Genomic DNA, 23,353 nt, shown 5'->3' with positions numbered 1-23,353 from the left:
ACAGCTCAGCTTGTGCTCTCTTGAATTACGCCGAACAGCTTCGGTCAACTCAGAAGCCGCTCTAAGACATATCAGACTGCGTGCGGCCAGCGAGCAGTCCCCTGCCATGCGGTGCCGCGGGCGAGTTTCTCCTCGCGCCAGGCCGCATACAGGGCCCCCTCAGATTGGTCCTCGCTCCACTCCAGCTCTGATCCTCCCACCACCACTATGTCCCCCTCCTGCACCCCCTTGGCTCGCAGCGCCTTGTTGATGCCTGCGCGGGGCAAAGCCAGGCATCAACATCATGACACCAGCACACGCAGTAAGATGGGGTTGCAATTCTTGACCCTTACGTATAATCATTTTGAGAAGCAGTGGTTTAGCTTCACCATTCCAAGGAGTAGGGAAGCCTCCCGTAGACCTTGGATGACAATAGAATTAATGACAAGTGAAGGTTGACAGACTGGGTGCAATCCCTGCAGCTATAGTGCAGCTGAAAGTGAATTGAATCAAGCGGCTGTGGTCAGCTCACCCTCTGGGAAAACACCCCCGGTCGCATGCTGAAAGAGCTTTGTCTGGGCGTGCTGAAATCGCCCTCTGTCTGGGCCATTACAGCACAACACCAGGGCACTTCTTCCTGAAGGATAAGAAGAAGCCGCTACATATAACCCAAAATTGCACATCGATGCAGCCTATCTCCTTAATCTGGTGCTTGCTCTCCATTCATGTCTGCATGTTTCTGACTGCATATCTCTTACGTCCCTGCTGGCGCGGGGTGGGGGGCCGTATTAATATTGAACACCATTCCCACGCTTCATTGGGCCTTGCTTGGAGTCTCTCAAGGGATAGAAATTGTGACAGATGCACCTTGCCTCGGGCAGGAAAAGCATGTAGAATAGTAAAAACCCCTTACTGAAAATTGGGTTAGGATGACTCACCGGTGGCGTCGAGGACCTTCTGAAATCGCAGCGTGGCCTCATAGTAATCCCAGTTAGTCATCGCCGCAAATCTGTCAATTGCCTCGCCCGACACAATCCAGCGGCGGTCGTTGTCGGGGTCGGCAGTCACCGTGAAGTCGCTGATGTCAGCCGATGACACCCTCCGCGGCAACTCCCTCATGTTGAGCGCATCCGTCGTCCTCACCGCCTCCTGAGCAAGGCAGCGAGACATGCAATGTGCATTTCGCTGATACTCATTGAGGATTTGGCACTGTGACACAGGTGAAGGTAAGAAGGCGCTTGCACATCGGTGCCCCAACGGTTCCCCCCAGCAAGCACAGCTACTCCTCATAAGTAAATCATAGCTGCCACAGACGGCACGCTGGGCAGAAACACACATCAACGCGGCCACTTGTGCATGATAGCAGGGCACAGCACGGATGCATGTGCAGCTGAATGGATGATGAATCGCAAGATGCATGTGCAGCTGGAGGATCAAACCAAAGAGCACTGCTGCTTTGAAGCAAGTAGCAAGCCTACAGCTGCCAGAAGGCCTCTTATCCTTCATCAGTACACCTCATAAATGTCGGAGCACAAGCACTACGGTGGCAGAACAGATCAAAAGCTCTGGAACCCCGCCATGACAGCATGCCGCTTTCTCAAGTACGATCCGAAGAAAGATACGGTGCATGATTGATACTGCAAGGGCGCACCACTACAGGCATAGCGTCCAGGACGATCCTGGTGCGCCTAACCAGGTCGCGGACCCCCTTTCCGGTGGCGGCTGAGACTGCGAAGATGTCCTCCGAGGGGACCCCCTCCCCCAGCAGGAACTCGCGCACCTCATCGATGTAGTCACCCGAGTCCGGTAGGTCTATCTTGTTGTATGCCACCACCTGCGCGCGCAAACCAGGACCTCATTCACAACATCTGGGGCGAGCACAACACCAGCGCCAGAGAGGACATGGTGAGCTTCATGGAAATAAACAGGAGGAACAGGAACAAGAAAGAGGAAGAAGAATGCTGCAAGGGATAAGTATACTATCAGCTATCAGATCTTGTCAGGAATCACTGCACCCCAGTATGATTCCATTGTCAAATCCTGTCATGGGCCAAAAAATGCCGCAGCCACAGTGGGTTGCTTATCATCAAGGCATCTGATGCCCCTATTCACTGCTAGATACAAACGCAGCCAGCGGCCAGCATCAGAAAACATTTTGTGCCATTTGTGCCATTGGGAGGGCATAACACAGTAAGGAGTGCAGCTGCCACACCTGGGGCTTGTCGAGCAGTTCGGCGTTGAAGAGCTGCAGCTCGGTGCGCAGGGCTTTGTAATCCCCTATAGGGTCAGGGGAGGTGCCATCGATCACATGCACCAGCGCTCGAGTGCGCTGACAGTGACGCAGGAACTCATGACCCAGGCCAACCCCCGCATGCGCGCCCTCCAGCAACCCTGGCGATTATAACAAGGGTTCAGCGGTCATGATAAAAAGAAGATAATGCGCGTCCCCTTATACTTTGCAAGGGTTCAGGAGACGCGTCAGGATTGCACAAGACCCTGCTGGCCTGGGCTCACACTTCTGCTGCCTGTTGACAGCAGCAGGGCGAGCATTGGATGTATGATATGTGTTGTTTCCTTGGCAATCACACTCCCATTTCAGCCACTCAGGAACAGGGCATCTCCCTGCTTGGATAAAATCCTGGTGCAGAGACCAAAACAATTGGTGTACAGGTCCATAAAACACCAGGTACACATCCTGTGCACGAGATACCCTGTACCTGGGAGGCCAATATCTTGTCTTCGCAAGCAACTTTAGCTTTGCTATTGATCTCGGTGTAGAGGTCCAGCTGTGTCTGCACACCCGCTGCTGCATGCGCCCGGATATCCTTCCAGCACCAAGCAAGAAGTGTTCCGAGGACGCAAGAAATGCCTGCCACTCCGCTGTCACTTGCTGACTAGATGACATTGCCTGCACACCTATAGCTATCTGCCGGACACAGAACAAAGCTTCTCCTTGGCTCGGCAGAATCTCACCTGGGATGTCGGCAAAGACTGTTGTCCGGTAGTCCATCTCGCAAACGCCCAGGTTGGGGACCAGCGTTGTGAAGGGGTAGTCAGCCACCTTGCGCGCAGAATTCTCATTATTCAGGCTCACACAACGACTTGGAAAGTTACAGCTGGCAGATAAGTTCACATACCGCATTCAGTCCTGGATTGAACCTGACTGATGGACAATTGAGCATTTGAGCATTTCATCTGGCTAAATGCTCCAATTGAACAAGTGAGCATTTGCCGCACGCTTAAATCGTTGAGCTGAAACACACATTTGTGGGATCTTGAGGTGCATCACTGTCCGCAGCGCTCACCTTGGGCTTTGCATTGGACAGCACACTCAGCAGAGTGGACTTGCCAGCATTGGGCACTCCGATGATGCCCACATCCGCGACTAGTTTCAATTCCAGCTCCACCCACATCTCCTGGCCCTCCTCGCCAAACTCCGCCATCGTGGGCGCACTGCAGCAAGAAGGACAAAGTACATCAGAGACACGTTACTGCACATGCATGCATGTGTGAAAGACAGAAGAACAGACACAGAATGCCACATGGAACACCCCATCACTTAAAAGCTTATAGGACACATCGGTGACTTTGGGGGGCCAGTGCAATACTTGCAGTCTGGAGTGCAGTGAGAGCACAGCAATGCAGCGATGCCGGGAGCAAGCTGTCATTGCAATATGTCTCAATGCATTGTGTCATCAGATGTGCATCATCTTTCAGGATTTGTGTCAGTAGCCATGCACAGGTGGACTCATGATCTCTAGCCAGCCTCCAGCACTTCAGATCATTGAGAGAGGCGTTTCATGCAAGTCAGTTGCAGCAGCTGGCACAGCGCGCACTTGTTGCGGCCGGTCTTAAAGGAGGCGTTCCCTCTGCCGCCGCGGCCGCCGGTGGCCAGAACGGCGCGCTCGCCCACAAACAGCAGCTCGGCCAGCGGCGGCTCGTCTTCAGGGGCGTCCCTCCGCCGCATGATTGTGCCGGGGGGCACCTACCGACACATGCACGGCACGTCAATCACAGCCCCTCGCCTCATCACTCCTCAATGCAACTGTAAATATGGCGTGCGATACATCAGGTAGCAACCCATGCTTCATCTTTAACACTGCTCTTAGCCAGTCCCGGCCGCTCGCATGAGGACCTTGCACAGCTGCAAAGCAATCAACATGTGCCAAGCAGTTGCCACAGTACAAGCAGAATACTGCACAAGACCCTTCCAAACCCAGACGCCATGTGACTGTCACAGGCAGCACTTAGAAAGCCCAGTGGTTCTGTGGAAATCAAGAGATGAAAGAGCGTGAGAGCAATGGCACATTCCCCACTGGAGAATTCATGACTAGCCGGAACACACCCGGATTTCGAGGTCAGCGCCGTTGGCGCCGTGCCGGTTGGATCCGCCGCCGAGACACCCTGGGGTGGCGCGGTAATGCAGCTGCTTGCGGAATGCCTGCACCACATTATCAATTAACTGGAGAAGCTCAACAATGGTGTTTGCACCATTGGAAGCGATGGAAACAGAGAGCAAAACTGTGCCATGGAAGTGGTGTGAGGTTCTTTTAAAGGGGAGCATACCGCCAGTGAGTTGAGCGAGTCGTCCACAACCGCCCACACATTGCCGCCGTTGCCGCCGTTCCCTCCCGAGGGGCCGCCTGAACAGGCATTACCAGGCGCGCACTTAAACAGGCCCACAATTTAAAGTTGGCCAGCGACGATCTCTAAGAAAGCAGTAAGGCCGCACTGTTGGTTTCCTAAGGTAATGTTGCAGCAGTTTAAGGGACCTGTTGTACCGTCCAAACGTGCTGAGCTGCCTTGCACCGAAGTTGAGGCCCCACAAACCACTTTTTATGGGCTCAAGAATGATTAGGCTTCGCACTGGCAAAAAGGATCAATCCGATATCCAGTAAACCTGGATGAAAAGAGCTGCAACCTGCTGTGCTGTGAGCAGGTGGCATCCCACTCGCCTCACTGCATTCATTAAAATGAAATTGATGCTCGCTCCGCCACTGCTGCTAACACCTCTGCTATGCTGCCCAGCAACCACAAACAGGGCACACTCTGGCACACATGACAAACTCTGCGGTGCAGCAGTAGCTATACTGATGAGGTGAGCTTTACACACCTCTGGGCACGTGCTTCTCCCTCCTGAATGCCACGCAGCCCTTGCCGCCGTCCCCGGCCTTGACATAGATGTTGGCGGTGTCGAAGCAGCGCATCTCTGCAGGCAGCCGCTTGCCGTCTCTCCTCTCCTGAATGCATGTGCACATGCGCGCGTCAGCGCTTATGTGATTTAAAAGGCCTCTGAGTGTGGCCATTCCACGAGCATTGTGACCAGATTTGACTAGGAAAGCAACTTCTATGGGTGTGGTCGGTTTGCGTGAGCATATGTGGCCAGGAAGGCCATTGCTGTGAGCGCAGCCATTCTCCGCCAAAGTCAAACATGCAGAGCGCCAAGATCAGGATTGGTGCTGTGGCACTGTCCAAACTCTGGTGCTTAATCCAGGGATAAAGAATGGCATTCTCAAACATTACGCGTGCAAGCCTTTTGACTCAAACAAGGATATGTTCGTGTGCACGAGCCTGACAGGAACTGGTTGAACGTCTTGAAGTTACCTTGGAGCTCTGTTTGTCATCGTCTGCATCCTCCACAAACCATTCAACTTGCTGAGAGGCCCCGGTGGCGTCATTCACCCACTCTGTCTCCCAGTCCTCCACTAACTCTCCGTCATCTTCCAGCATCTGTCAAAGCCAGATGCTGTCTTGAAAGATATACTTTTGGGCAGTAAAGAACGCCGAACAGCTTTCGCATATTCTCCGCAGAATGTGCGTGTTTGCATGCCATGTAATCACGGATCAGACAGCGCACCTGAGCTCGCTCTGGGGCAGCCACACGAGCAATTACTGTGGGGGATCTCTGTGACTGCTGGTGCGACCAAGCAGGCTGGCACCAACTGCTGCTGCAGATGCTCGCAAGAAAGACGGATTTTTGCTGCATACCGGGAGGTAAAGCACGCAAAGCTGAGAGTGTTGGCATTCTGAATGCTGTCTCAAGCTGCTGCCCATAGCTCTGCCTGGGGTTGCACAACCGCAGGCGCTTGCGCATTGGCAAGGTGGTAGAGTGTGAATCGCCATAACATCTGTGACTGCAACTGGTCATGCTGTCCAGCCTAGCTGACACCGGTCCTTCCATACTTGTGAACCTGCTGTTCGATATGCAAGTTCACTCTTGCAGCGACTGATCTTAGCGCTGATGGGAGATAATACTATCAACCCTGAGTTCGATTAAGGAATCTTGTTTAGCTGCAAGCGCTCTTCAGAGCACGTCGGAAGTGTTTAAGAGGCTGGCTGCTGGTCTTTGAAAGTTCCTTATCTCTATCGATCCTAGACCTAAGCTCTATTCTGACTTGCTAACACAGTTCTTCCAGTAGAAGATTGTTTTCTTTCAATAGAAAGAACAAGTTCAGCCACTACTGACTCCAAATTGGACTGCATGGGATCCTGTCCGAGACTGACAACCTCATCACCGCACCGACACCTACGTAGGTACGATTGCTCGACTCTTGCAAGTTTGGGGTAGAAGAGAACATTGTAACATTACGCTTACATCCTTGATTACGAACGGTGTTGCAGAAGGGTACTACGAGGTTTGTCCCGGCGGGATCTTTGTGAGCATGGGCTTGCATCCAGCAAGACCTAGCTTGTGAAGGGAGGTCTGAAGTTTTCAACGACGGATTTGGCCTTGATTAAGGTGCTCTAATGCAGTGAGGAATGATGGGCTCCTAGCGTGACTGTACACGACATATGCACGATGGCAGGCATGGAGGCTCACGTCGATGGAGCTGGGGGCGGAGCCCTCGAAAACGGGGAGCTCGAGAGCAATCCTCTGCTTGATGACTCTAACAAAAGAAGATTATATCTGGAGTACCGTGAAGAAGTCGTCAGGTAAGTACATGCTGATAAGCTATGCCCCATTAAGAGTTGGCAGAGAACCTGGCTGTCCAACTGATATGAGACTTTCTTGATGACCGCGTCTGTGTTGATTTGATTGTTCCCTAAGTCATCTTGAAACGTCTTTGTCGCACTGGTCGCCTTCTCGATGCTGCGTATTTGCCATTCACCTTAGACTGCAGAGCACATCCCACCAACCTTCACTGGAAGACAACAAAGCTGTCCGGTTTTTCAATGGGCAGCGAAGATCGTGGCCTCTACCTGACCCATTTTGATTGCTTATGTGCTGGATTACTTCGCAGAACTTGCTTCGCAATTTTAGGACGGCAAGTATATTCCCTTGACGGCATGGATTCTTCCCTTTGCGCAGGGTGGGGAGCCTGGCCGGCCCAATCAGCTCGCAGGCAGCGCTGGTATTCGTGTCATCGTTAGTTAGCCTTGCATTTGCCGGCCATCTTGGGGGGCTGGCGCTCAGCCAGGCGGTGCTGGCCTCCTCATGCTACAACATCACAGGCGCTGCTGTGCTGCTGGGCCTCGCTTCTGGCATGGAGACGCTGTGCGGGCAGGTGCGCGCATGGTTCTGGCATGTGCTGTGTGCCTCTCATCACCTCGGGGCAAGATTTGCGCTGCGGCCTTGCCGCCTACTTGCAATGTAGCAGTGAGTAGCTCTGGCGTGTGTGCTCGAAAGCCTGTGAGCCAAGAAGATCTTGTTGACCTATGGCAAATGGATGGCATCTTGCAAAAGTGGCCACACTGGGAAACCTAGCTACACAGCACTGGCTGTCTGTGCATAAATTTTGCGCGCAGCAGAAATCACTGCTTTTTGGTGCCACAATTCGGGTGCACTAAGGGACAAGCAACAGTAGGGTGTGACCCCATTTACACCACTGCCATCAGGGCCGCATGCACGAGATCAGGGTCACCTTTGCAGCAGCACTGGACCAAATGCAATGCTCTGGCGTGAGTGGAGGATGCATGATAGCGGGGGGTGCATGCATGCAGGCATACGGGGCGGGGAATTACGGAGCGCTAGGGATTGTGCTGCAGCAGGCGGTGGTAATTTCCACTGCCGTATTTGCGCTCATTCTGGCGCTGTGGACGCAAGTGCATCACCTACTCTTAGCGGCAGGTGCGCATGCCTGGGCATCCAATTCTCCTCGGAATTTGCCATGAAATCTTCAGTCTAGAACTGTTCTGGATGCCTGGCGCATGTCCTGTTCGCTTCCAAGGGGCTTTCCTGTACACGTTCTTCTGAGGTGAAACCCAGGGCTGCCGGCAACTTTGCTTTTGCTTTGCAACTTATTGCGCATGCATGTGATCAAATGACAATTGCAAGCTTCATCAACCCATTGCACACCCTCCTGTCCTCATGGCATGTGTAGAGTCGAGCATTGTACATTCAGGAAGCTGAGGTGGTTTCTGTGGACTTCCTACTTGCCAGGTCAGAGGAAGGAGATTGTGGATGGGGCAGTAATGTACCTGCTGCTGAGCGCACCTGCCCTCTACTGCTATGTCATCGCCGAGTGCCTCAAGCGATATCTCCTGGCACAGGCACGGTCTCTGTCTCCTTTTTCAAATGTGTTCTTTGTCTTGCACAGCCTTCTCAGGTGTTACAGAGCCATTGCCCACGGCGAGCTACAGTCAGCAGAGCGCACCCACATGCAACTTCAGTGATTGCCACAGTCCATGAAAGAGCAGGTTCAAAAGCAGAGAAATCGTGCAGTCACAAATGGGCGAGATCCCTAGAACTAACGGCCAGATATGGCTGGAGTTTGAGAGGCCTGGGGTCAAGAGAGGCGTGAGCAATGCAGCAGCGCTCAGTGACTTGAGAGGCAGAGGCACAGTCTGCGGCATGCATGACGGCAAGAAGTGCCAACAGACAATGTCCTTTATTTTTTTTCATTTTCTCCGGGCTGAAAGCCTGTGTAGCTTTTGAGACCCCCCCTTAACAGATCAAATCAAGAGCACAAAAATGGCTGCAGATAGCGTAATGCAGTGCATTTGCTTTCTGAAACTGAAAATGGGAGCGTTGCATGCGCAGGGTGTGGTGACGCCTGCCACGATAGTGACGGCCTGTTCGGCGGCGTTGTCTCCTTTGTACAACTGGCTCCTGGTCGATTACTTCCAAGTTGGCCTGGCGGGGGCAGCTCTCGCCAACGACGCTGTGCAGGTGGGAACATCTCGCAGCAACAGAAGTCCTATCAGCTTACTTCAGATCCAATAGTTTAGCTAGCAGGGTGGCAGCTTGCAAGTAACCCCCAAAATTGTCACAGCCTTACCTCTTGTGAAGATCCAGGAAGATGTCTGGAAGATGCAGTGCAGCCAAGCTGTGCACTCGCATCAGAACCACTGCCTCCAGTAACAGTTCAGAAGGGTCGCTGAGCATGCCAACTTGGAAGGGTCAGCTTTTTAAGGCACTAATACCGTACCATTGGCTCTGAAGGACTGTTGACATATGGTATCTATACATTACATTGGGGGCATATCAGTTGACTGGGTGCTGGACTGCAGGCGACGGTGTTGGTGGGACTTGTGAGCTACGTGGTCTGGCGGGATCGGCGGCTGAAGGGGACGCCGTTGCAGACCTGGCCTGGCTGGTGCGTGACTCACATTCATGCCAATTTATGTCTTGTGTCTAGTCTCATCTAAATTATCGTGGCATTCTGCACACATGCCAAACATTTGCCATCCTTGGTGGTTGAAGACAATCAGCTCTAGACAAGTTTCAAAAAGTCATCTGTGTGTCTGGGAATATGCTTTGAGTCTCAGGCCTCTTCTGTGAGTGCAGGTCCAGGCAGTGTCTGCACGGCTGGTGGCCCTACCTGAAGCTGGCTCTGCCAACAGTGGGCGCCTGCTGCCTCGAATGGTGGCTCTACGAGGGACTCATTCTGATCGCCGGGTGGTTCCCCAATGCTGACGTGGCGGTGGCGGCCATGGGAGTGGGATTCAACACCACCGCGCTCACGTACACCATCTCTCAGGGCATCGGAGGTTTGCTCCCACAACCCTGCATTTTCTTCTTTTTTCTTTTCCTTTTCTTCACCTTGCATCCCCAACGGTATTCTTGTAACGGCGATGAGATCGGGATTCAACACCACCGTGTTCACGTGCACAATCTCGCAGGGCATCGGAGGAGCGCCTTAAGCAATCTTCACTTTTCTTGATCCATTCGCTACTGCATGCATACCTGTGTTCTTGTGAGGGCGCGAGATTTGCTTTTTCCTTTTACCTTGTCTCCGGGCATGCAGCGCGTTGTTCTGGGGACTCTTTGAGCATTTAGTGTCATACGTCTGAAGGTACAGAGGCCTGCAGCTGCAGCGCAACCTGCGAGCTGCAGCACAACCTGAAAGCATGATGCACGCAGTGGCTATTGCACCTACTTTAGAAATTGGGTTTGCTTGATTGTGCCCAAGAAAGTCTAGAATGGGAGCTGGGTTCCTGAGTGAGGCATGGGATCGCAAGGCTCATCTATTACTCACGATCAGGTCATGTGCAAATTGTTTGTGATGCTGTGGCGTGGGTAGGCGCGGCGAGCACAAGGGTGGCGAACGAATTGGGCAGTGCAAAGCCCCTCAGGGCGGAGAAAGCAGCGTACACCGCCATCGCTCTGGAGACATTGCTGATGCTGGGGATCGTGGCTGTGGGGTTTGGGCTCAGAGACGTCTGGGCCTACCTCTTCACTGATGATCCAGAGGTTAGCGCCGTTCCTGCTGGCTGCGTCTCTGGTTGATTCTTTTGTGGGAGGAATCCCAGCAAGTGCCTGTGCGATCTACTCGCCTGGGAAGCCCTGCATTGCTAGCACAATATGTGCGTTCCATCGAGCGGCCTGAGATTGGGCATTGCTCCCACTGAGGAAGGCAGAGGTGCGGCTACCTGCTACAGTGGGCAAACTCTCTCAGCCAGCACCAAATCCTGGCACAGGATGTAGATGGGAAAGTCCAGCTCTGTTATCAAGATGTTATGATTATGCTTGGATCCGGCGAGTCCATCAAGGGGTAGAATCTTGGCAGCCTGTCAATGCAGCTGTCTGCAGACGCACCTTGCCTCTTTGCATGAAAAGTGTGTAAATAAAAAGTCGTATGTTTGGCTGTGTGCTGACGTGGCGGCTGATGTGGCGGCCAGGTGGTGGATGTGATCGAGATAATTCTGCCCGTGGTGTTCTTCTCGGAGATTGGGGACGGCCTCAACTGCGTCTGCGGAGGTGCGCGGGACACTCTTACCATATTGCTCGATTGCTCAGGCATATCTCTTTGCAATCTCTCGCGTACTGGCTGATATCTTGCGCAGTGTTGAACAGTGCATGCAGCATGTGTCACTAGCATCAGTGAACAAGAGATCAGCCAATAAAATTGCTTGCGGTTCTGGAAACGCAAGAGTTGAGGCATCCCGGTACATCCGAAAGCACTTGCAAAGTGGGGCAGGATAGTAGATCATGTTTGCATGACTGCTGTAGGACTGCCTCCGCATGCAGGAGCTCACCAGCTGTCTTGAGATGCGCTCGGCAGCGCTCCTGAAGCACACTCATCTCCAAGAATGGCATGATTTTTGTCGGGAACTTTTCAACGCGTGGCAAGATCTCAGCATGAAGCCTTTATTCTGCGCAGGGGTGATGAGGGGGGCGGGGCGGCAGCTATTGGCAAGCATTCTGAACCTGATCACATATTGGGGACTCGGCCTACCGCTGTCGTGCGTTTTGGGCCTGCACTATGGACTGGGCGTGCAGGGGCTCTGGTGGGGGCTGGCCACTACTACCACTGTGCAGGTGGGCGTTCCCTCTCTCCTCTGCTGATTGCTAGATTACTGCCTGCCAGGAGGAGATGATAATGGCATTGCAGCAGGATTTTAAGCATGCAGCTGCACAGCCTTCACCGCGCCGTGCAAAGTGAGAACATACAGCTTGCATGCCATGTCAGATCAGTGCTGAGCCCAGAAGTGGCGAATTGCCCAATCGCTGCAGGCCTCACCATATCGCCATACACGTTCTGCATTGAAATTCACCTCAGGTCAGGTAGATCAAGCCTACAAATGTTCTGATTAGTTGACAGCGAGGAGAGGCTGCGGTGCAGACTAAAATGTTGGTTGCTTGGTTCTGAACCATGAGTTTTCGGATGTGTCTGCTCTGAAATATGAAAAGATAGCACTGCTGCTGCGACAGGGGCTGGCTATGCTGGCAACGGTGCTGTGCTTTGAATGGCACCAAACACCGATTTGCGCAGGGTTCCTTGGTTAGATCACTATCATTGCACTGTGGAAATGATGGTGGCGCTACCTGCGCATGCTGCAGGGGCTGGCAATACTTTCGACGGTGTCACGCTCCGACATGGATGACACTTACCTGATCAGGCGCTGCCTGTGCATGCTGCAGGGGCTGGCAATGCTGGCTACGGTGATGTGTTTCGACTGGGATCAGGAGGCCAAGGCGGCGGCTGTGCTGATGAACACGCAGCACGACGCCCTGGGGCCAGAATCAGAGGCGCTGCTGCACCCCGCCAGCGAGGCCGGCAGCCTCGACGGCGGCGAACGATGATGTCAGCGAAGAGTCATCAGCCGTGTTGGTGATGTCAGCATGCGCATGCTGTCACCATGCTCACCAGGTGGGCTTATGCACACAATGGCACAATATTTGTGTTATCGAGAAAGAGCGGCAAGGCCGGCAGCCTCGGCGAGTAACAATTGTTAATGTCAGCAATAGCATTTTGGGGGGTTTCTGGTATAAGGCCTGTGATAGAGCATGCTGCTGCCTGGCTTTGGGGTGTGTCTGTGATTGTCCCGTGGGCTGATGCTCCCTGACTACAGAAATATCACAGTGGTCTCGTCGTGAAAGACTGGCGAGGCCGGCAGCATAGTATCTAGTAGATGGACAACCATGATGTCAGCCTGTTATTTTTGCGTCGTTTTTGCTGATGTCAGCGTGCATGATGTCAGCGTGCAGACGGCTGGCTGTCGTGTACCGGCGACCAGTACTTTGGCTACGGTATTGCTCCAGGAATAAAGATGATAACGTGTCTCTAAGGGGAGAAGTGGCGAGGTCGGCAGCCAGGACAGTCACACTTAACAATGTCAGCCAAGCACGTCTGATGTGTCTGTGTGTCTTGTCCCCAAAAGTTCAGCATATGGTTTACAGATCTCCAGGGAAGAGTCTGCCAGAAGGAAGACCATGTGATGGCAGCATGGTTGCATTGCCCATTGGGGATGAGGCCGGGAAGAGGGAAGTTCTCCTGAAGTATCTGGCAACCATAAATGCATTGGTTGCAATTGCTGTGTTTGCGAGTCCTAGGACTTGAGTCCACACTGTCCTGTACCACTGTCTTGCAAGCGACCTGTATCATATTTTGTGTGCTTCTTGAGAGCCCAACATATGTCCCAGTCATCTCGAGAGCTCAAGACCTTATTTTAGCTGGTATAGCACAGGAAAATTAACACCGTAGTCACCTGATCAGTGATGGCATAGTGTTGGAAACTTCCTTTTTACAAGGGCATGCATGTACTTCCCAGACAGTACTGCAACGCAGGAAGAACGACTTGGGAAACAGCATGCCTCCTGTTTTCAGGCTTACATGTTTCAAACATGATGTTTGCCCATTGTGGCTGCTTTTTTTGGACTGTGTAAGCACTGCAATTGGGATGCAAGTGTACATGCAATTCCTTGTAACCCAATTAATCCTAGCTAGGCATACTATGCTTAGGGGGCACTCTGGCCTCTCTTGTGACCTGGGGTGTTTTATTGTCATGTTGCAGACATGATCGGATCAATGTATGATGCATTGTGCATCTCTGGACAACCTTGAGGATTCCTGTGGAAATGCTGAGCATGTACTGTCTTTGCTGCACAGTCTTTGCATGTACTGTCAAGGACAACAGGTTCCATCGGTGACTGTATCTGCCCTGATCAGCTGCAGCTTCCCTCAATCCCTAGTACGTGTGCACTGCGGGCTTTTTTAGGTTGCTTCCATTCAACCTGTTCGCCTCAGTCATGTCTGATCTGTTCCAATGAACCGCTTGGAATGACAGGCCAGGGTTAGGGCCTGTTGTGACATACCGTACATGACACTTGTGGCGGATTCATGACCAGCATTATGCTGGGTGCTTGCATTCGTACTAGGAATGCTTTTCTCTCACAACAATGCATAAGTTGAAGAGCCTTGCTGATCAATGGTGGCAGGCATATATATGGCTTTCAGGAGCATGCACGTGCTTGTAAGCACCGCTGCAACCTAGGAGGAGCAGTTTTGAGAAGTTGCGTGCGTCCAGTATCCAGGCTTGCATGTCTCAACAATGTGGCTGCTTCTTTAGAATCGCGCAAGCATTGCAGTCAGATTCAATTGAACATGCAATTGCTTGCAATCTCGTTTAATCATTGTGCAATGTGCACTTCTAGCTAGCTATGCATACTCTATAAAGTGGCACTCAGGCCTCTTTGGACTGGGATGCTGACTCTTACCTATGCTACAATATGGTACATGTCTTAGCTGCGAGCAAGTGGCCATTACATACGTCTTGCTGCTGACATAACGCATCATGAAACAGATGGAAACAACCACAAACAGCCAACAAAGATGTGCCCAACCCACTCCCGCCAATCGCAATTTTTAATTTTATGACTGTGTGCGTGAAAGCACAGGTACAGCACCACTTTTCTCAAGCGGGCCCAAATGGAGGCCGCTTGGCTTGGGCATTGATAAGATCTTGGCGCTTCTTCATAAACTGCACAGACACAGCAGTAAATCATTTACCTGCAATTTTTGGCAACACCTGTGCTTCTTAGCTCCATTCAATTCAGTCAGCATGCCATGGTTTGATCAAACACATGCAGGCTCGGCGTGATGTTGTTCCCATAATCAGCTCTACTCTATCTGTCAGTCCAAAGCTGGTTAAAACATAAGTGCAGGACACAGAGGCGGTGTCCCTTCTTGACGCCGATCAGTCCTCTACTGGGAGTAGGCCCGATTCATCTACCAGTTCACTAGTGAATTATTCCTGTTAGGGGACCAAAGTTTGCTTGGAGCGCACCTTGTCCACTGTCTGCTGGACACAGTCCCGCCCTGTTAGCAGCAGTCGCGTCACCTGCACAGGTGGCAGCAGAGCGCATGAGAAAGTGACTGATGCAAGGAGTGCTGGACTACTCAGCCAGTGGAGTGCAGGAGACTTTGAAAGAAGCATGGCGCAGTTGTCAAAAAAACTCATGTTCGAAGGCCTCGAGCTGTTGTTAGGGAGCAAGATCCTGATCCAGCAATTACGATGACCACGAACAATCTCAGAAGAAAGCCAACCAACAAATGGCATCTCGTTCATGCCAAAGCTGCCTGCCATCTCCAAGATGGTTCCTTGACTAGCTGTGCTCAGAGACGCAACTTAAACCAGCACGTCTCGCATCCTAAGGAGCAAGAGGCTTATCTCTCTCCAGAACCGTCCACTAAACATCTGTTTTAATCAATCTGCTGGAGAGGGCCATGATGCGCACCACTTCTGGTTCTGTCTGGTGCCTGGCCAGCTCAAACTCCTTGCGCGCACTGTCACGGATCGAGTCCCGCCTGTCGCATCAGACGTAACATTCTTTTTTACTTTTGCCGATTGCAGGAAAACTTCAATCCAGCCAGCACAGTGGATGCTGGTGTCCGTGAGCATTACGGCAGAAGCAGCAAAGAACCACAACAACTTCTCACAGCCTATGCAATTTGCCTCTTCACATGCATGGGCAGGCAATTTGCCTCTTCCTGTGGAAGGCAATAACTGTCTGTCATTCCTGGTCAAATGGTACGCACCACAGCGCACCCCTCTCATCACTCCAGACAAACAGGCGTGAGTATCTCCATATGTCACGATACCTGCCGCATCAGGAACATTTTCCTTTTCAGCTGAGGGCAGCCTGTTCCCGACGTGTGTGTCTCCAGCGCATCAATGACAATTCAGAAATGGCCCACACTCTCACCAGTGTCATCAGCAAAGAAGGCCTGGAACGCACAGAGCAAGGGCTTCTCTCCTGGTGGTCAGCACATGAGGAGCCTGCTCGCTGCCCTTCTCCTTCTTCTCCTGCGCAAGGGACTTTGTCAGCCTGGCAGCATGGGGGTTGCCCTCTTCTGATGCGTGGCTCAATTCCGTACATGGTAGTTAAATGTAACTGAGGACAAGAAAAACAAGTCAGAGTAATCCACACCAGGGACCGGTCGAGGATCTCCTCCAGTTGACCATCCGATGGGCCGAAATGGATCTGGCTGCTGAGGCAGCGGACGCAGGGGATCGCCTGCGAGATGCGGCCGATGCTTCTGCAGACTGTCATCAAGCTTCACAGCTTCGTGAGTGCATGTCAGCCACGCCTGACCATTTCCTCACTATGCTTAAAAGCACCAGATCACAGTTCCAGCTATCTGGGGGCATTTCTGACACACCCTGCTGGAACCCGAACGCATGCGCCCTTGAGAGAACTCGAAATCAAGCGCCAAAAGCTACTGGAACTTCCAGGCAACAACCCCATATCCGAACCGGATGGCTTCTTACCGATGACATGGCAAATCTTCACTTTTTGATTATGCTGATTTCCCCCTGCCCAAGAGACATTTCAGCGGAGGCAAACCATTTGATCCTTCAGAAAGAAGTCGACAAGCGAAGAGAATAACAAAACTTAGCTGCACCATGTCGCACACACAGGCTCAGAGCGGCCTGCTGCACGACATGAGCCAGCTGAACGGCGCTGGCTGCGTGAGCACCCTGATGGAGCCGGACACCTTCTCCCTGTCGATCATGTGCCCCAAGTCCATGGTTGGGCGGGTGATAGGCAAGGGCGGCGAGACCATCAAGGCCCTGCAGCAGTACACCGGCGCCATGATACAGATCGATCAATCGCAGGATCCCACTCGGGTGACCATCGTGGGAAAGCAGGGCAGCATGCAGACTGCGGCTTCGATGGTCAAGGTGAGCATGTTTATGGATTTGTTTTGACCTGGTTGCACCCTAGCAGCGGTGCTCGTCGGCCGGTTCGGGTGTACTTGAAGCTGTACCGGACTTGGATTGCAGGACATCGTGGAGGGCAACTTCAAGGGCTTCGCGATGCTGCGCCAGATGACGCTCACCCAGGCGGACAAAACGCTGCCCGGCTGGGAGAACGCAATCAAGCCGCAGCCCGTCTACATCCAGGTGCGGACGCAGGGAAGGCTGGAACCTGAGAAGACGCTGCCGTGCTGTGAGCCTAAAGACAGGAGGCACTACAATTCGGGCGGGTCTGACTTGCTGCCTCTGGTGCTTGCAGGGCTACGGGTTCGTGCCTCCCTCGCAGGTAAAACCAACACCGCACCGCCTCCCGCTCTCGTTTTGCCTAGGATGGTATGCTCAGACATCGGAGGGCCGGCCCCGGAGCCTCCGCCCCTCTGGCCTGGGGCATCGGCCTGGGGCGTAGCTGCGTTCTCTTGAGGTTTTCATGTAGCGTATCTGTCATAGTGTCGCCCGATTGTAGTCAGGGGCCAACTTCACGTTGATGCTGGCCTGTACGTCAGCTGGCTACTGGCGAGCTGTGGGTTCCTGTGTGGCCTTTTGGTGTGCTGCTGTACGTGCCTGATTATAATTACTCCTGTAGTTTGTGGACGAGGACACGAAGGCTGCCTTGGCGCAGAGTTTTGGAGAAGCTACCTTCGCTCAAAATCACCTGAGTCAGGCTGATCCCCTGTCGCCTATGTTCCAGCATGGGGTGAGTCCACCGTTTTTCCAGCTTCTGTATACGGAACAAAAGCATTCGGAGATGCAAGACTGAGGGTGCCTTGATGCATGTTCCTATTACTGTACTTTCGGCTGCCCGAATGGCCGCATCAGGGCTACAGTTACTCTGAAGCATATGTGCCTTAATGTGGCCATAGGCATTCACCAAGGCTGCAGGACTTTGTATAGATCTGCCAGTAGTCCCCATGAAGAAGTTCTGGCTCTTAAAGAGGAGCAGCTAGGTTGTTGAGGCTTCTTCTGTGGTCATCCAGGTCTCGGCTGCTCAGTTCAATGCGCTGGCTGGCAATGGCGGGCTCCTGGGCAATGGAAACGTCCTCAAGAGTGCTGGCCTCACCTTCTCGACGCCCGTGGGAATGAAAGCTATCAATGGCCTCTCACCGCTCGCTGCAGCAGGCATGTTCTCATGCCAACAGTGGTGCATGAGCACAATCTTGGGATCTTCTTTCCACGATCCCCCTCCGCCTTGCGTCGCCAAGCCGTGACTGGCACGGATTTTGTTATGCATGCATCCGGACTTCACTGCACACAATGTCCTTTGCTGCAGCTGCTTCAGTGGCTGGACTTCAGTGCATGGGCGGCTGAGTGCACTACAGTCAATGGACATGCCTGATCAAGTGGATCATGCTGTAGGTGATAGTGAGGATGCCAAGAGCCCGGCGACTCGCCGCCTGTTCAACGGCATTCCCATCGCAGCCAATGGATGCAACACAGCAACCCCCATCCCCATGCAGCAGCAGGAGCGCACCCAGTCTCCAGGCAGCGGTGCTGCCGCTGCAGCTGCGGCCGCATCTGCAGGGCAGGCAGCGTTGATGTACCGCTCAGCTCCCGCCTCGCCCCACGGCATCAACACTGGTGCTAGTGCGTTTCTCGTCCTCCCCTGTTCCTGTCTGTTCGTGGCCATTTTTGCATGTGGTTCTGTGAAAGATTGCACGCTCCCCCCAAGTGGGGGGTGGTAGACACACGCATGAAGGTGTCGATGGCACACTGTGTCGGTCATGGCATGCCATCTAGGCTCCCATGCACATGTCTGTGAACCCCTCGGCCTGCATCTGGATTGCCCCTTGTAAACATTTGGGTAGTCTGGTCTATCTTCATGTGCACCTATGTGTATCTTGTGCTGAGCCACCTCACTGGTATCAAATGAGAGTGTTGGTTGTGCAGTTGAGCGCCAGCAGCTGGGCGCCTCGGTGTTTGACTTGCGCAGCGCGCCAACATCGCCAAGCTCTGCTGCTTTCAGCTTCAACACCAACGGCGGCTTCCAGCGATCCAACGGTGGGACTCTCTTGCCTCTACTCCTCAGCATCATGTGTAGCATGTCTGCACGCACATATGTGAATGTGCCACCTTTTCATGACAGGCACAGCAGTCGAAGATACTGTTTGTGTCGTTGTTGTGGTGTGTCAGCTGCCTTGCCTGTATGCACTCTCAGTATGAACACATGCAGAAACTTTCAGGTTTGTGATTGTTTTTTGTTTCAAATGTTACCAGGGGTTGGAGCCATTTCAAACAGCATTTCCTCGCTGGACCTGGGCGGCATCAACGAAGACTCTGCTCAGACCAACGGCGACATCTTTGGGCAGCTCGGGCCACAAGACCACTTCCTGGCTGCTAGCACAGGTGGGCAGTGAATTCATTTTCACCGCGCTCCTCTTCACTCCCCTTCAATGCATGATTGCAATCGTTTCCAGTCCTGACAATGCACAGCAGGGTTGCAATTTGGTACAAGCCTGCATCCAGCAAGATGCTGCATTAAGTGACATGATCCTACCTTTGGAAACCAGATCCTCATGGAGCCATCCAGCGGCACCTTGCACAGGCTGCTGGCACACGCTTCAGGCATCATGACGGAGGGTGTTGACACGCTCTGTGTGATGTGATGGGCAGGCATCAAAGGGATGACAGCCGAGACCACAGCAGCGCTGCAGGCAATCAATGCGCGCCTGGGGCTTGACTCGTCGCTGGGCATGTTTGGGATGGGCGGAGGGAACCCCTCCCGCGCCGCGCAGTCCCTGGACGGCGGCCCCCGCAGCGTCTCGATGGGTGCGCTTGGCCAACGGCACGCCTTCTTCGGCGGCTCCTTCGGTGCTGCCGCAAACACCGCTGCCTCTCAGGTGAGTCATCGGTGCTGCAGCAGATTCACACAATCCAGTAGTCACCCATGTCGAGCAGAAGTGAAGCAAGCGAGGTGATGCGAGCGGTCAGGAACATTTAGGCGAGTGCTGCAGACCAGTAAACAGACTGCACAGTGAAAAGGAAGCTTTCGGCTGCATGGGATGTCATTCGCAGGCACTCATTCCTAGGTGATCCAGCGGCTCCTGCCTCTGCATGCATGCACAATATATTGGATCCGTCACTTTGCAAAGAACATCTCTTCCTATAGGACCCCCGTGAATGTGTTCATGCATTTGACCTTCAAGTGGTTGGCGCCCTTGTGCGAGCCCAGGTCAGGGATGTCAACCCATACAGTTGTTTGAAGGTGTGGGTGCATGCTTTGGCAGGTGGCTGCAGCTCAGCAGCAGCAGCTGGCGATGACTGAGGCGATGACTCAAGCCATGCTGGGTCAGCTGGCGGCCAGCAACCACCAGGCAGCGGCGGCTGCTCAAGATGGCCGCGGCACCCCAACAGCAGCTGTCGCCAACGAGGAAGCTGCTGCGCGGCTGCAGGCTGCTGCGCAGGGCCTGTCAGAGAGTGCGCCCCTGCTCCCCTTATGTGCATTCACATTGAGACTTGGTTGGATTCATGGCTATAATCTGCTCTTCACGGGTAGTTCTGCGCTTGAGAGTTGGCTGGGCTGGGGCCCACTTGAGACTGGGCGGCAAGCCAACCTGTGTTGTGGAAATGTGTTGTGGAATGTCTTAGAAAACTTGAAAGTGGAGTTGTGTTGAGTGCGTTGGTGGCTGTGCAGGCAGCCCGGCGTCATCTTACGACAGCACAAGCTCGCTGTTTGCCTCGGGTGGTGCAAGCCCCAAGCTGCCGACCAACTGGGTGCAGCTGAGGGACCCAGAGGGTCGCCACTTCTTCATGAACATGACCAACTCCGAGACGCAGTGGGACTTCCCCAAGGCCTGAGCTGCCTCCACTTCTTTCTATGTGAGGTAATCAGTCCCCATTGCACATGGAAGTTTTGTGTACTCTATTGGTTCTTGGTGGCTTTGTGCAGATTGCCTTTGGTGCTGCTGTGCAAGCCATGATATTTAAGTCTACTTTGGGCTGAACATTTCTGAAAATGATGGGTGTCGGGGCGGTGGATTGATATGGTTGTGCACAGGGATCTGAGATGCAGTGTGATGATGGTCAGGGGCTCCTTGTATTGTGGTGGACACATCTACCGCAAAGCGTTATGGAGTAGTAGCTGCCCGTTGTTTGGTGTGCCCTGCACCCAGTCGGACATTGATCATGCCTCAAGCCAGCACCAAGCTTCACCCCGCCCTACGCAATCCAGATCCCAAGGGACTGCCGCACTGGGCAAACCCCTTTTCTAGGGTGCAGCGTGCACCTCTTGAAGGTACCGGCTGCGCCGGGCACTTTGTGGGTCTCTCTCCCAAGATCGTGCAGTTGCTTCATTGCTTCCGCCGCATGCCACCTCTGCGTGGCTGATCAAGAATCGGATACTTCATCGATGTGCTTTTCCAAAAATGTGTAGTAGCGGTCTATTCTATCTGCACGCAATGCCCCCTGGGTGGAGGGGCCTATAGCCTGGCAGTTCACTGCGGGGGTTTTGCCTTGTCTACTTTGATGAGGGCCTGCTGCAGGGGACTTCCCCTGATATTCATTGCACGTCCCATTTCATAGAGGGGGCAACAGTTCTCGGGGAGCAAAAGCAGGAGGAAAGCCAGGAGATAGCAAATGTGGTGTCCTGGACATGTGTTTCATCTCACCTGGGATTGGTTAGGATCAGTCAGGATCGGTCCTTGTGAAAGTGCAGTAGTATCTGGTTTTCTGCTGACTGTTAATCTGCACATCCAAAATGGGAGCGGTCGGGCAGAACTGAAATTTTCTCAGGGCAGCTTTTGGGTAGGCTCTCGTATCCTTGTCTGCCTGTGATGGCCCCATTCCTTGAAAATTCCTTGTCTGTCAGTCAGCGCCTTAGGGGAGCCGGCCTGGGGTGGGGGGACGGGTCGGCTCTGGGCAGAAGAAAGTGTGAAATGTGGAGAAGTCCTGACCTGCCCATATGTGCGATGCCGGTGGTGCTCTTGTACTGCTTGCGCCCAAAGCAAGATTTGTGTGGTAGTTCTTTGGATGCGCAGCTTCGAGGAAGTGTGCTGGGGAACCCAGCATTGAAAAGGGAGTTCAAGGTGATGGTCTGTGCGGGGATCTTACATCAAGGCATGGTCAGTGGAAAGGCAGCAGGCGTGGCACAATGCTCAGAAGGGGCAAGGCTGCAAGCTAAATGGATCCAGCATTTGTTGTCGAACGAGGTTACCTTACCCAGGTGTGAGCGCCCTTTTTGCCAGCCTGTAGGATTACCAGACACCCAGCATTTGGCAGCACGAAGTGTGGGTTGTGCAGGCTCAGCGTCCCTTTGATTGCTTTTGGAAAGACTGTTGTGGTCTCCATCATTCTCACCCGCCCTTAGGTATGTCTTTTCCTTGGGACTGCCTGACTGGGAGCACCTGCGAGTAAGTTATGAGTAAGCCTTGGCGCGAAAGCTGACAGATCCCTCAAAACTTTCAGAAAGGTTGAGGAGCAGATGTGTGTCAAGAACGTGGGCATCTTCCTTGGAGGTTTCAATTGTGCAGTTGGCGGTTGCGAGTACTTGAGCCTGCTTAGATTTTGCTTTTTCCTTGTGTGGTACCTCTTTCCCTGGTGTGTGGCTGATCACGTTGGATTGACATCAGTGCAGACTTATTGCCGATGTCAGCAGCAACACCGCATCATGCGCATCAGTTTCCCCAGTAGAGTGAGAAGCGTGAATGGGTTGTCTGGACCAAGAAATTATGTAGGCCGGACTTTATAGATGGTGTTCTAGGCCATAGGCATGGGCCCATTTTTGCTCCTTTAATTGCAGTAGTGGTGAGGGCTGGCACCACTTTCCTTTTGTTTGTATGAATGCCACCTGGGAATCAACAAGCAGAACTTTCTACGCCTTGTGAGCAGTGCCTTGAGGTGAAAGGCTTGCCCATTTTGCAGCATAGCGGTGTGCCCCATTGAAGACTGTGACCAGCTGATTGTGTGATTGCTAGAATGATGCTGGATTCTTGTGCATCCTACCCTGTGCCTGCTACATCGCTGTGTGATGATGGCATGCCCTTACTCGTGCATTTGTTAAGCAATTGACTGTAGGTTTGTCATATATATTTGCGCGCTGAAGTGCACTTGGCCTGCCTGCTCCCATGCTTGGGTGCGTTCCCAAGCATGGGTGCGCTGTATGTACATGTTGCTGAACAGCGCTATTAGTGTGAGCAGATGTTGGTTGCTTATCGAGCAGACACCAAAGGCGCCAACCCCTGCGTGCATTCAATGTTTTGGCACTAAGGCAGTATCGATATCAGGCCGGCCACCTCAGATCGCATGCACATCCCATGTGTGATCATGGATTGTAGACCCGTCGTGACAATCTCCTACTCGATGCATCTATGGGATATAAGGCCTTGAATACGCAAGCAATGGCATCAGTGCATACCAGTCAGGATGTAGCTGATCGGTGCCCATGCATGCACACCGTCACGACACAGTGTACACTGTACACATGTGGCACAGCTCGGGTACCAGACCTGTAGCAGCTGTG

The 23,353-nt window shown here is 53.1% G+C and overlaps 4 protein-coding genes across 4 annotated transcripts; 2 read left to right on the top strand and 2 right to left on the bottom strand.

The window, feature by feature from the left end:
* Nucleotides 1-71: 71 nt before the first annotated feature.
* On the bottom strand, nt 72-5,186 carry COCSUDRAFT_13879 (GTP-binding protein Obg/CgtA; the record flags this gene model as incomplete). Its single annotated transcript, XM_005649500.1, has 10 exons — nt 72-253; nt 918-1,128; nt 1,631-1,813; nt 2,192-2,370; nt 2,953-3,040; nt 3,285-3,432; nt 3,816-3,964; nt 4,325-4,420; nt 4,546-4,622; nt 5,093-5,186. The coding sequence occupies 10 exons, from the start codon at nt 5,184-5,186 to the stop codon at nt 72-74; spliced, it is 1,407 nt and encodes a 468-aa protein (XP_005649557.1).
* A 1,592-nt stretch (nt 5,187-6,778) lies between these two features.
* COCSUDRAFT_40375 (MATE efflux family protein) lies at nt 6,779-12,445 on the top strand (the record flags this gene model as incomplete). The annotated part of the gene is made up of 11 exons (XM_005649499.1): nt 6,779-6,912; nt 7,289-7,484; nt 7,921-8,047; nt 8,360-8,496; nt 8,960-9,088; nt 9,430-9,515; nt 9,707-9,909; nt 10,443-10,612; nt 11,041-11,119; nt 11,523-11,680; nt 12,284-12,445. The coding sequence occupies 11 exons, from the start codon at nt 6,779-6,781 to the stop codon at nt 12,443-12,445; spliced, it is 1,581 nt and encodes a 526-aa protein (XP_005649556.1).
* A 1,895-nt stretch (nt 12,446-14,340) lies between these two features.
* COCSUDRAFT_52744 (hypothetical protein) lies at nt 14,341-16,349 on the bottom strand. Its single transcript, XM_005649498.1, has 6 exons — nt 16,073-16,349; nt 15,881-15,948; nt 15,681-15,743; nt 15,380-15,449; nt 14,929-14,982; nt 14,341-14,622 (listed from the first exon to the last, which is right to left on the bottom strand). The coding sequence occupies exons 1-6, from the start codon at nt 16,193-16,195 to the stop codon at nt 14,557-14,559; spliced, it is 444 nt and encodes a 147-aa protein (XP_005649555.1). The 5' UTR covers nt 16,196-16,349; the 3' UTR covers nt 14,341-14,556.
* Nucleotides 16,350-16,518: 169 nt separating this feature from the next.
* On the top strand, nt 16,519-20,694 carry COCSUDRAFT_65061 (hypothetical protein; the record flags this gene model as incomplete). The annotated part of the gene is made up of 11 exons (XM_005649497.1): nt 16,519-16,827; nt 16,930-17,049; nt 17,162-17,188; nt 17,522-17,596; nt 17,877-18,018; nt 18,256-18,483; nt 18,787-18,897; nt 19,114-19,242; nt 19,510-19,736; nt 20,124-20,313; nt 20,531-20,694. Exons 1-11 carry the CDS (start codon nt 16,549-16,551, stop codon nt 20,692-20,694), a joined length of 1,692 nt encoding a protein of 563 aa, XP_005649554.1. The 5' UTR covers nt 16,519-16,548.
* Nucleotides 20,695-23,353: the final 2,659 nt, after the last annotated feature.

Source organism: Coccomyxa subellipsoidea (assembly GCF_000258705.1).
Source record: "Coccomyxa subellipsoidea C-169, whole genome shotgun sequence".
In the NCBI taxonomy this organism is placed as follows: domain Eukaryota; kingdom Viridiplantae; phylum Chlorophyta; class Trebouxiophyceae; family Coccomyxaceae; genus Coccomyxa; species Coccomyxa subellipsoidea.
The sequence above is the reverse complement of the archived record's forward strand: the minus strand, read 5'-3'. Positions and strand labels throughout refer to the sequence as shown.

Excerpts from the sequence above, each read along its gene's own strand:
- COCSUDRAFT_52744 (XM_005649498.1), bottom strand. The coding sequence starts at position 16,195 with ATGACAGTCTGCAGAAGCATCGGCCGCATCTCGCAGGCGATCCCCTGC. Across the intron at positions 15,949-16,072 it reads AGATCCTCGACCGGTCCCTG|GAGAAGAAGGAGAAGGGCAG; the intron begins GTGTGGATTACT and ends TCCCTTGCGCAG. Across the intron at positions 15,744-15,880 it reads AGGAGAGAAGCCCTTGCTCT|GTATCGTGACATATGGAGAT; the intron begins GTGCGTTCCAGG and ends CTGATGCGGCAG.